This window comes from Eptesicus fuscus, chromosome 1 (assembly GCF_027574615.1).
Source record: "Eptesicus fuscus isolate TK198812 chromosome 1, DD_ASM_mEF_20220401, whole genome shotgun sequence".
Classification (NCBI taxonomy): domain Eukaryota; kingdom Metazoa; phylum Chordata; class Mammalia; order Chiroptera; family Vespertilionidae; genus Eptesicus; species Eptesicus fuscus.
This window is the reverse complement of record NC_072473.1, coordinates 86,114,200-86,127,378: the sequence shown is the minus strand read 5'-3', so window position 1 is coordinate 86,127,378 and position 13,179 is coordinate 86,114,200. Positions and strand designations below refer to the sequence as shown.

Here is a 13,179-nt window from a genome sequence, read left to right as displayed (position 1 = left end):
TAAAAATGTAAGATATATTCATTAATACATTTAAATCCATTCTCCAGCTTCTCTGCAATAAGAAGCCCAAAGTAAGCAAACTCAGATCAATTAATATTTCAGTATCCTGTTATTTCAAAATATCTAGATATTTAATAATTTTTTAATATTTAACTCAGCAAGACTCTAAAGTTTTAAGCTATCTAAGTTACTAAAGACTTTGGAAAACTATGTTTAGATAAATATAATTATATTGTAACATTTTATTAAAACCCTTCATTTTAGTTATATCTATTCATTATGTCTTAACAACTCTGTGTGATTTTAAAGCAAATTATTACCCAAGACATTTTCTTGGCAAATTTTGTAACAAGGATAACATGACCTTGAAAACTTTTAGGAGGCTGGATAAAAGGTGAGTGGGAGGGGGGTTTAAAAGATTTATTTCCCATATATTTATTTATTTTTTTCCTGAGTAGAATCCTTATGATGTAACAACATGATATCTTGCATATAAGAAGAGATCTTATCACCCTTTAAAACAGAAACAAAAACAACCTCTAAAGTAAATAAATGAGTATTCTCAAAAGAAGGGACTGGGACACTAGCCTTAGAATCTTGTCTCATACCAACCTGCATAGCAAATGACCTTCACAAGGTCTGAGTGGCACAAAGCCCAAACAGCAGAGACAGGATTCCCAATGTTCATAAAACAGTGAAGTGCAAACCAAATCCCCAAAAGATAAGAAAGAAAATAACATCTGTAACCAAAGTTATATTACAGAAAGACAAGAACTCTTACAGGCGGCCGATGCCTTGAGAGGGAAGAGCAGGGAGTGTCCCTGAGATCAAGAATAACTTAGCAGTTATGGAATAACTTAGCAGCTGCTGGGAAGTTCCTGCTATCCCTGCCATGGGTTCAGCTACTAGAGCCCCCAGCCAAGTGGAATGTGCCCCATCTTTAAATTAAATTAGACAACAAAGAGACACAAAGCAACCACCAACAGAGACATTCTATGTTCAATATTTACAGGCACTCACAGCCACAGACAAGAGCTTCAGACCATACTCTTTGTCCAGCTACAGAAACTTCAGAATGCCCTGCGTTTAAAAAATAAAATGAAACACCGAAGCAGAGCAATGTCTCCTCCCAGAGTAGATCAGACTAAGGGCTCGGAGACCAGACAAGGACCGCTGGAGGTCTCTTGCCACCAGGACCTGATCAAGCTCACCCAGTAAATGCATGCCTTATGCACTATATGCTTCCTTACAAAGAAGCCCAGACAAGAAGCAGCAATACTTCTCATGCCATATAAACACGCTTGATTCCTCCTCCTGTCATACAAAAACACTTGATTCAACTTAGGTGGGAGGACAAGGATTGCTGGAGCTGACAGTGGACTCCACAGGAAAATTCCTGACAGCACTGCAAGTAAAAAAAGTCCCAATTTTAGCCCCAGGAACCCACCAGTCCCCGCAGCCAGCAGGATCTCCAGTACTCACCTCGGAAGAAATCCCACTGGGAGTCCCAACAGAGTCGCCACATATATGTAACCGGACAACCTAAGGGTCTGGGCTACCTGTCACTACTTGAGCCAATTAAGCAGAGACAGGGTTGAATCATATATGAGCGTTTATTCCAGTAATGCCAGCAGTATGGGAGAGCAGTCGAAGTCACCCTGGAAATTCTGCTTTGACCCCCCCATCCCCCTTGCCAGTTGGCTGATTATATACACACATGATGGAGAAGATAGCTAAGTGCAGGTGCGAGCTACAAGTGTAACATGGAAAGGGGAGGGTAAGAAAACTTATCTGTAGTTAGTGAGGTGAGTAATTAGTTATTAGACAACTGTGGCTCTATTCTCATTACATGTCTTTCCCCACTCTCATTGTGACAAAACATTATAGTGACTCATAAAATACATCTAATTTCATAAATACAGTACAATATTTTAATTTAAAGACTAACCTCCAAGGTGTGTATATATATATGGTCTCATACATACATACACATACATACATACATACACACACACACACATTAGAGGCCCAGTGCATGAAATTCGTGCATGGGGTGTGTGTCCCTCAGCCCAGCTTGCACCCTCTCCAATATGGGACCCCTTGAGGGATGTCCAGCTGCCTGTTTAGGCCCTCTCACAATCCAGGTCTGCTGGCTCCCAACTGCTCGCCTGCCTGACTTCCTGATTACCCCTAACTGCTTCTGCTTGCCAGCCTGATCACCCCCTAACCACTCCCCTGCAGGCCTGATTGATGCCTAACTGCTCCCCTGCCAGCCTGTTTGCCCCTAACTGCCCTCCCCTATAGGCCTGGTCACTCCTAACTGCCCTCCCCTGCAGGCCTGGTCTCCCCCAACTTCCCTCCTCTGCCGGCCTGGTCACCCCTAACTGCCCTCCCCTGCAGGCTTGATTGCCCCCAACTGCCCTTCCTTGCAGGCCTGGTCCCTCCCAACTGCCCTCCCCTGCTGGCCATCTTGTGTCCACATGGGGGCAGCCATCTTTGACCACATGTGGGCAGCCATCTTGTGTGTTGGAGTGATGGTCAATTTGCATATTACTCTTTTATTAGATAGGATATATATATATATATATATATATATATATGTATTTATTTATTTATGATCATAGTTACTTTTATAATGGAATAAGGAAACCAAATGGGCGTGAAATAACCTGCTTTATTCTGAGTCAGAGTTTGTGCACACTTACTGTCTTTCCTGTGAAATTAATGTAAGCTTCAAAGATGAACTGACCTTTCTGTTTCTGAACAGGCCTTTATTGTGGTTTTTAAGTTTGGCTATAATAAAACTTTAGTTATTCAGACTAATATTAACCGAGGACAACTGAGTAGAATTAATAAAAAGTTGGCCTTATAGAATATTTTCAAAGCTATGTTTATATTAGGTTTTTGGACCTTTAAATATGTACAGTGATAAAAACTTAGTAGCATCTTTCTAACTTTTCATGTATAACAGGCATTTTTAATTAGAATAGTAGTTAAGTAACAATAATACAAGTCTCATTATTTATTGACTGCATCATCCTGTTTCTTTCAATTATCAATTATCCACTCATTTTTCTATGTCCTTTTTACCTCTTTACCTTCCGTCTTATAAATAAGCTCAGATCTTTACCCTTATCCCAGATTCCCCTTTCAGCTCTTTCCATACCTCTTCATATAAACCTACTAAAGGCAAAATCCAGTGTAGCGTTTGACAGTGATGACCACATCTTTCTTTTTGAAACTCCTTTCTTGATTTGTACCTCACATTTTTCATCCCTGATTTGTCTGTTTTCTTTTTTATGTTCTTATCTAAGTTTTCTTCTGCTTTCTCTTTAAGGTCTCATTCTTTTTTTATTACTCTGAAAACTCTCTGAAACTTTTATGACTCCAGATGTCTCTTATATTCATCTGGGTCTGAACTTCTTCTGGTCTCTAAACCTGTGTTTCTAATTGTCTTGGTGCCCTACATGTATTTCACATTCAATATGTCTCGCCTTCCTGGCCCTTCACCATGGAACTTGCTCCTCCTTTCTATTCTGTTTTTTAAAAAAATAAAAAAAATATATTTTTATTGACTTTTAGAGAGAGAGGAAGGGAGAAGGAGAAGGAGAGGAAGAGGGAGAGGGAGAGGGAGAGAGAGAGAAACCAAAACTTCGACTGGCTACCTCCTTCATATCCGCTATGGGATCAAGCCTGCAACCTGGACATGTGCCCTGATGGGGAATCTAACCCACAACCTTTCAGTGCATGCGACTATGCCCAACTAACTGAGCCACACCAGCCAGGTCTGCTCCTTTCTATTCTTTTTTTTTTTTAATGTATTTTTATTGATTATAGAGAGGAAGGAAGAGGGAGAGAGATAGAAACATCAATGATGAGAGGGAAACATCGATTGACTGCATCCTGCATGCCCCACACTGGGGATCAAGCCTGCAACCTGGGCATGTGCCCTGGCCGGGAATGAACCTTAACCTCCTGGTTCATAGGTCAACGCTCAACCACTGAGCCATGCCGGAGGGCTTTATTTATTTTTGTTAATGGTAGTGGTATCTGCTTTATTGTCTAAACTTTACACCTCAGTCCTTCTTGTCTTTCCCTCTCTCATTCCCTCACCTAATTGGTCACCAGGATGTTAATTGAACATCTTTTTTTCCAGTTCATCACCTCTTCTCCATCTCAGTTACCCTGGCTTTTGTTGAAATCCTCATTTTTGTGTGTGTCTGGGTAATTACAATAACTTCTTCAAAAAAATAGTTAGATGGAATAACTTCTTAATGACCCCCCTTTCTTTAGTTTCACAGCTTTTGCGAGTTTCCCGACTTAAATTTCTTTATTGGCTCCCCATTATTAATAATGTAAAGTTTGGACAACTTAAAAATTTCATGGGCCATACTTACCTACTTCTTTAAGTTTTATTTCCTGTCACAATTCACTTTCCTCATTAGTCACATTACTTTGTTTTCTGCAGAGGCTAAACTTTTTTATTTCTTTGTGCTTTTCTTTTTTTTGGGAATCCCATTAGCCCTTTCATTTCTAGTAAATTTCTACTAATTATTCAGGATTTAAAGATGGGAGCATATAGCATAGTGGTTAAGAACAGAGGCTTCTAGAATAGTATCTTTCTTTACAGAATTGTTGTAACTATTGAATGATGCAATATAAAGTGCTTAGAGTAGCACTTGCCACAGAGTATACCAATACACTTAATAAATAGTAGCTTTATTCACTCAAATGTCCCTTTGTTATGTTTTGTATTAATCATCTATTATTGGATGTTAATTCTCAATTAGAATATGAAAGCATTTAGCAAAGATCAGGGGTGCCTAGCAAAGAAAGCCATGGTCAGGAATGCAGACTGCCCTCCACACTGGGCCTTCTTCTGTGATACTTGAGTAGATGCTCACTGTTGAGCTCCTTGAAAGAAAGGCAGTAGTGCCCTAACTGGTTTGGCTCAGTGGATATAGTGTCTTCCTGCAGACTGAAAGGTCCCAGGTTCGATTCCGCTCAAGGGCATGTACCTTGGTTGCAGGCACATCCCCAGTAGGAGGTGTGCAGGAGGCAGCTGATCGATGTTTCTAGCTCTCTATCTCTTTCCCTTCCTCTCTGTAAAAAATCAATAAAATATATTTAAAAGAAAGGGAGTAGTGGAAAAGTACTTAGCTGCCACCACAATAGAAACCACAGTAATGATCTTTTTCTTCACATTGACATACTTGTAATACCAATTGATAGTAACCTCTTAGAAACACTCCAACAGTGCCTTTAGGGGTAAAATTCTGCATCAGTTTCCAGCTTGGCAGCTCCCTTATTTTGACACCCATAGCTTTCTTCTTTGCGAATATGACTGATGCCATCTTGGAGTCCTGTTGTCTGCTATCCAAATGCCATTGTTTTGTTGGAGTAGAATAAAACCAAGAATAAGTGACATAAGTGGGGATCATACCTTGGGATAGCAAGTGGATTTATTCACACATTGCAGACTCCATTCAGTGGCAGCCTGGAACAATGGATTGAAAGCATATTGTAGCTATGTCTAAAATCAGCTGGAAAGAACAAGTACCCTGATAGAAATCACAGGAGAGACAGTGGAGATAGAGGAGGTTTGTATTTGTAACCTCTAATATTTCTCAGCCCCCAATTAGTAGTGGTTGAGCTACCAGATGGGTTATTTATTTTTTGAAGAATTATGAAGATAAAACTGCATAAGGAAATGGGGCCATTAAATACAACCTTGAATGCCAGGCAAAGTAATTTGGACATAATCCAGAAGTTAGTAGGTTTTCCAACAGAAGAGTCATGAGTTACAAGTGGTGTTTGAAGAAGGTTAATCTGCACTGATTTGCAAGATTATTTGTGGTGGTGAATTAGAAGTAAGAACACAGTAGTGGTTGTCATACTGTATATCTTTGATTCTAAGAAGCACTTTTCACATACTAGCATTTTTTGGTATTGACCATATCACCTCTATGCCTAAGTTTAAAATGAAGGTAATAGTATTTACCTCAGAGTTGTTATGAAAATTAAATGGGTTAATAAATGTGACATACATCAATCAGTGTCTGACATGTAAGACATTTCAATTAGTGCCTGGTATATAGTAAGTGCTGGCATAGTGTTAGCTATTATCACTATTACTATTATATAGTCAATATATACATTTAATGTAGTGGTAGTGTTGTTGTTTTTTTACCTGAAATCAGTAGGTTTCTTAATAATAGATGATATTTTCAAATGGTGAGATTACAGACTAAATATGAGATAATGGGGGCCTAGAAATTTGCCTAGGGTGATAGTTGTGAGAATTCAGAAGTAAGTCTGAGATAAAAACAAGTGACATGATGACATATTGAATATAGTAGATTAAGAAAAAGGAGGATTTAAGGCAACCCTCAGGTTGAAAAACAGAAGGAATGAAAAATGGATCGGTTTAGGGAGGAATTGTTACTTGATATACGTAAAATACTTAAAACAATGCCTTGCACATAGAAAGTACTGTATGTGTTAGCTATTAGTAAGTAGTAGGACCACTTAAACTGGTTATGTAATTAAACTTAATATAACAATTTAATAAAAATAGCAAAATATGAATAAACCTCTCATATAATTTACTAGTAGAGAATTCCTATGTTCAAGGAAAATTACATTATGTGTTTTAAATATTTTTCAGTATAAATCATCAAGGAAGAGTTCAAGTGGCAATGAAAATGATGAGGTGAGAAAAGAGGGTAATATTACCAAGTTTTTGAAATGTATACATTTCATATGTAGTTGGCGCAATCAGAGTAAAATGTAATCTATCTTTCAGTGTCTTTGTTATTGATTTAATGCCTAGGTTTTCTCAAGCAATAAAAACTGAGCATCATCATATAAGTATTAATTTAATCATATAATATCTGTATGTCCAATAATTTCTGTAATTCCAATAGTTCAATTTTAGAATTCTAACATTTGTCTTGAAATTGAAATTTAGGAATTCAAAATTTTTACATTTTCCTAAATCAACCTAGTGGTAAGTTGAGATTTGTTTGGAAATTATTAATCTCTTTCCACCAATTTTGTGTTCTATTTTACATTTAAACTTAGATTTCTACAGTTTGTGCATTACTATAAATTTTTTTACCTCACCATTTTAAGCTATGCAGCAGCCTAGAATTTTTCAGATGATAGTCTCATTGATACTTAAGCTTTGTGTAGTTTGTTTGGAAGTATTGGTAGTTAATTTTATGTTGGTTCTTGGCAGGGCTTCTGAAAACTCCTTTAATTTTATGAAATGGAATCACGCAGAAAACGTTTGCTGAACTCTAGTGATTCAGCTTAGCTGTTCTCCCTGTCCCTTTATATTTTTTATCCACTTTGTCCTGCCTGCCTCAATATCTAATCAGTTATCAAGACATACTTTTTTTTTTATACTGAAATATTTTGAATACAACCCCCACCTGCACATCTGCTCTTTCTGTCCTGGCACAGGCCCTCATCATTTCTTGCCTTTACTACTGCAGTAGCATCCTTGCTCACCTGTCCCTTGCTCTAGTACTTTCTCCTTGCAGCCACAATGATGGTTTCAAAGAACACAAATATGATCAGGCCATTCCCTTGCTTAGAAAGCTTCAGTGATCCCCATCACTTAGAGGGTAAATTCTAAGTCCTTAGTCAAGCCCCTGCTTATATCAGCTTCAAATCCCAATTTGCCCTCCTTTCACCTTATTCTCCAGAAATAGGGAACTGCTCAAAAGCTTTCTGCAATCTTCATTCATTGCTTCTGTGCCTTTGTTTTGTTCTCTCATCTTGGAATGCTATTCTTTTCTTTTTCTGGTAAACACCTACTCAGTTCTTATTGTTACTCAGGAAATTTGCCTATCTCAACCACCGCCATCATCTCTCCAATTGCCCCTTATGTGTGCCTCATAATATGCCATTCAAAGCTCTTTTGTTTTAGTGAGAGAAGGTTGTGTTACCTGTATGACTGAGTCTATTTTCCCTCTAGACTGAGAGATCCTTGAGTGGATGATTTTACTAAATTTCTGTATTCCTAATGTCTTTCCTAATGTCTAGCACAGTACCTGATATACACTGAGTGGCCAGATTATTATGATCTCTGAATGCATAATAATCTGGCCACTCATTGTGTGTGTGTGTGTGTGTGTGTGTGTGTGTGTGTGTGTGTGTGTGTATATATTAGAGGCCCAGTGCATGGATTCATGCATGGGTGGGGTCCGGCCAGCCTGGCCAGGGGGAGGGGACATAAGGGGCTGGCTGGCCTGCCTGCTGGTCGAACTCCTGGTCAAATGGACAATTTGCATATTAGCCTTTTGTTATATAGGATATACACTGAGTGGCCAGATTATTATGCATTCAGAGATCATAATAATCTGGCCACTCAGTGTATAGTAAGTAGTTAGTAATCATTTGTTGAATGGTGAATAAATGTCCTGTGTGGTGTGCATATTCAAGATTAAATGTTAAGATTTTTGTATTTGGTTGGTAGTAGTCATGCAAGAAACATGGGCTACTTAATATTATTTTATGCAGTTAAATTCTTTGTAATTATTTCTAAGCCTATATTACCTACACATACTTTCCCGGGTAAATGTTTTTATTTGGGGTGATGGAATTTTTGCATGTCTTTGTGCACTTGCCTCAGATTGTAACATATTAATGCCATTTTCCATCAAAAATTTATCTTAACATATAGATCTTTTCTAAGAAATATGAAAAGATTTTTTGTGATATATGAAGGAAATAACTTTATAGGAAAATATTATGTGAGTGGATAGCACTTCTAAAACTTTAAAGTGCTTATGAATGACCTGGGAACTTATTGAAATACAGGTTCTAATTAAGTAGTTCTTGGGTGAGGCCTGAGATTCTGCCTTTCTAACAAGTTCTCAGAGGATGCTGATGCTGCTGGTTCAGAGACCACACTTTGAGTAGCAAGGTGGTAGACCGTATTTTCCAGATTTTCTTTAGCAGTTGATCGAAACAATTTTCAGTTTTCTTTTTATATGTCTAAATTATCATTCATGTTTTAATTTCATTTTTCATCTTTTTATTTTTATATTTTAGCAAGACAGTGATAATGCTAACATGTCACCACAATCTCCAGTATCATCTGAGGTACAAGTTCTGTTTTTATATGTGTACATAGGTTTCTTTCTTGTCTCTTCTCTCTAACCTCACCTTTTTTTTTTTACAATGTAATTTATTCACCCATAATTTAGAAAGGCATCTAGGTTTATTTGTACAAACCTAGCCTATAAAGAATTCTAAGAACACCACCATATTTTTGTACAAATATTCATAATAAATATAACAAGTTACTCATTGGGAAATGCTTATGGATCAGAGAAAAGCATTCAATATATAAAATTTTTATTTTGTATAATTAACCATATTTTGAAATAAATTATAGAAACAGCTTTAAAGTTTTAAATTTGCAAAGTACTTCAGCATTGTGCAATGACCTTTGGTTTTTCTCATAGCCAATTAGGTCTGAAAGCAATGCAAGAGAAACTTCCTTTTTCCACGAGAAACATCCCTGCAGTGGGTTGTTCCTATCGACAGGAGGATACACATTTCCTAACATCATAGACTGGAGTTGCATGGGGAGAATGGAAAGATGAAAGTTTGTGAGATCTCAACCAAATACTCTAGTGGTTTGAATGGTTGATTCTAATTTAGTTAAACCTATTGCTTTACAACAAGATACAAGTTTTTAAAATTCCAAAAGTATCTCTTCTACTTCAGATTACTTTATTTAGTATTCTAAACATGTTTTGGCATTAGTAAATAAATGATCATGCACTTATTTGGTGAATTCAGGACTTTGTCTAAATGTTTGGATGATCCAAATTCACCATATAACTTTGGTTAATTAGGTAGTATTTTTTTTATATAGTTAGTGTTAAATATTTTTTTAAAGCTAAAATTATTTGTTGTTTTGGATGAGTTGAATTGTAAAACTTTTAAATAGACTTGGACATTAGTTTTATAAACATGTTTCTAAATTATTTATATGATAGGTAAAATGGTTTACATTGTTTTGGGAAACAATTTAAATTAGGATATCCTAAAATTAGTCTGTCATATGCTTTTGTAAGTGTTTTACTTTCAGTTATAACAAATGTAAGCATATAATTGACTACTTATTTGCCTGATTGCTTTGTGATTTTATGATCGATGTTCACAGGGAGAGTATTAGTGCCAGTTTTCTCAAGTAAATTATATTGTTTATATAATACATTTTGCTTGCATTTGGATAAATAAAATTTTGTCTGGGAATTCATTTTTCAACCAAAAGAATGATAGTCATAATATTTTAACCAAAAGAATGAAGGCAAACTGTGAGGTTTGTGAGCAAGTTCAACTGACATTCAGCTTGAACTGTATATCACATGTTAATAATAAAATCCACAGAATCAGCAGAATTTTGGTTGCTTCAATTTCATGTGTGAAAGAAAAATGATAAAAGATATATTGGTATAGTACATTACTACTAACAAAGGCTTGCCTGTACATTTGAACCTAAGAGCAATCCCATGAGCTGGGTATTAGCCTCATCATTTTACAGCTGAAGAGACTGATAACTTTGCCCAAAGACTCCAGTCAATAAATGGTAGAGTAGTGACTGAAACCCAGACTCTATATACTTCACAGTTGTTGCACAGATTAAGTAAGATGCTCCTAAAATGACCTTATCTTACCACTTTACATTTATAAAGTGCTTTCTTTTAGTTATCTCAGTTAATCTTCACAACACCCCATTTTAAAGATGAAGAAACCATCACAGAAATTAAATGTTTTGCTTAAGACTTAGCTTAAGCTTTCTGACTCCAAGTTCAGATTTTTAAAAGTATGCCACAGTTCTTTCCAAGCAGTAACTGTGTGAAAGCACTTTGAAGCAATGTACATTCTAATAGAAGACATAATAATTTATCATCTATCATTCTGCAACTCCTGTTAGTATGAATGTGCAGAGTTGTCTCATATTATCCACTAAGTTTCAAGTCCATGGTGGATACTGTGTAAATGTTGCTAATTTCACTTATCTTTTCATTGATGTTTACTTCATTTGGGGGGAGACATTAACTTGTTATTTATTCAAAAGTAATATCGATTTTATACACTTCAATAATTTAATTTTTAATTTTACTTATACTATGAGAGAGAAATATTTATAGGCTTATGTAATCAGGTCAATTAGCAAATATTTATACATCTTTTAAAAGTGAAATTATCAATTTGAGTTGAAATGCATTTGACCTTTTCTGCTTCACTAATCATGAAAAAAACAAACTTTTCAAAATTGGAATGGATATGAATAACTACCTTAATTATTTTGAAAGAAAAGAGGTTTTATTTGTTTTCTGTTTTTAGGAATATGATAGAACTGATGGTTTTTCACATGGTCCTTTTGGCTTGAAGCCAAGATCAGGTAAATATATATTCTGCATATAAAATTTATTGGTTATATGTGAAACTAGAGTTTCCAAGCTTAAATGGGATTTGATTCCATAGTTTTAAGTACACATAGATTCTTTCCCCTCTCCTAAAAGTAATTTTCTCTTAACCTTATTTGTCTTTCCAATTCCCATTCCCCATTTCTTTCTTCCTCTTTACCTTCAAGCTCCTGAAACCTCAGCTTTTTGCCTTAGATATACTGCAGTCTTATTTCTACTCTACTGTGACTGCTATTAGAATGACCACTCTGCCAGCAGACCAAACACTGTTTGAAATTATAGCACACCATTATATTGTGGTTTTAAAAAGGGATCTTTTCGCATTTGGCAAGCCCAAAAGAAAATGGATCCATGTTACTTGGCAAGGTATTGAATTATAGTTTTTATTCCTGAATAACTTTATTGACCTTCAAGAATAATTTCCTTTTTCTTTAAAGATAATAAAGGCTGATTTATGTTTAATAATTTTTGACCTGGATCATAAGTTTCTAAAAATGTATGTTTAAATAAGAACATATATAGGTGATAGAAATCGTTACATTTGTCTTCCCTGTTGTTTTCAATTATGCAGATAAGTAGATTCTAATTATATTCGGTTTAAACTATTTAGAATGTATTAATAAGTAATAGCGTTTTATGTAATTCTGTATTGATTCTTTTTATCATGCCTCTTTTCCTACCGATGGTTGATCCTTCATATTAGCTTTGTAATAAGCTAGGAAATTTCTGTTTTTATAGCTTTTAGCCGCTCATCTCGCCAAGAATATGGGGCAGCAGATCCTGGATTTACAATGAGAAGAAAGATGGAACATTTACGGGAAGAAAGAGAGCAAATACGACAACTTCGCAATGTAAGTCAGATTGACCTTTCAGATCTGCTATGTAGAAATGGGTTTAACTTGAAAAATTAATAATTTATATATGGATTTTCTTTTCAATGCTCTTTATAAAATTTTGGATTATATCATGATTTGTAATATAAATATAAATATATAAGGCATTTAGGTAGAATATCTGTGATTTATACCCATTTCTTTGTAGAATCTCGAATCCAAGTTGAAAGTAATTTTGCCTGATGACATTGGAGCTGCACTGATGGATGGGGTTGTTCTTTGCCATTTAGCCAATCATATAAGGCCACGCTCTGTAGCTAGTATTCATGTGCCATCACCAGCTGTGGTAAGATTTGTCTACAATTTTTTAGTTTTCTAGAGGAAAATAGAGCCTCTTGAAACTGTCTTTAAATAACGTCAATTCTGATTAATTTCTGTATAAATATGCTTGAAAATACACCTTTATTTTTCTTACTTTACAGCCTAAACTGAGCATGGCAAAATGTCGAAGAAATGTAGAAAATTTTCTTGATGCTTGTAAAAAGTTGGGTGTCTCACAGGTAATTGTTATTTTTCTAACAAAATAATAATTTAAATATTAATTTATTATATGCATACAGGGGTTCTTATTCTTCGCAATAGGAATGAATAATGCTCTTTAAATATGAAAATTATTACCTTCCATAGGTACCTTCTACTGAGTCCCAGCTTTAACTATAGCAGCTCTCTAATGAATGTTTTAAAGCTGCTTTGAAAGTCATTTAGAAAACAGCTACATATATGGAAAAATTGACATCATACACATCATTGAATAAACATCAATGTTGTTTATTGATGTTTAGAATAGACATAGAATTTAGTGGCCATATTACAGTTTGGTTGTGATTATT

The 13,179-nt window shown here is 35.6% G+C and overlaps 1 protein-coding gene and 1 non-coding gene across 3 annotated transcripts in view; both read left to right on the top strand.

The window, feature by feature from the left end:
• LRCH2 (leucine rich repeats and calponin homology domain containing 2) overlaps positions 1 to 13,179 on the top strand; it is a 143,225-nt gene that overhangs the window by 123,019 nt on the left and 7,027 nt on the right. The window contains exons 15-20 of one of the 2 annotated variants that reach the window (XM_008156103.3): positions 6,668 to 6,712; positions 9,064 to 9,114; positions 11,374 to 11,431; positions 12,195 to 12,307; positions 12,498 to 12,635; positions 12,772 to 12,849. In XM_008156103.3, the coding sequence (XP_008154325.2) occupies positions 6,668 to 6,712; positions 9,064 to 9,114; positions 11,374 to 11,431; positions 12,195 to 12,307; positions 12,498 to 12,635; positions 12,772 to 12,849 (483 nt within the window). The remainder of the gene's footprint in view (positions 1 to 6,667; positions 6,713 to 9,063; positions 9,115 to 11,373; positions 11,432 to 12,194; positions 12,308 to 12,497; positions 12,636 to 12,771; positions 12,850 to 13,179) is intronic. The other variant, XM_054724341.1, reaches the window with a different exon arrangement.
• LOC114227933 (small nucleolar RNA SNORA35) lies at positions 9,445 to 9,573 on the top strand. Its single transcript, XR_003614022.1, has one exon. It is a non-coding gene; the product is annotated as a small nucleolar RNA SNORA35 (small nucleolar RNA).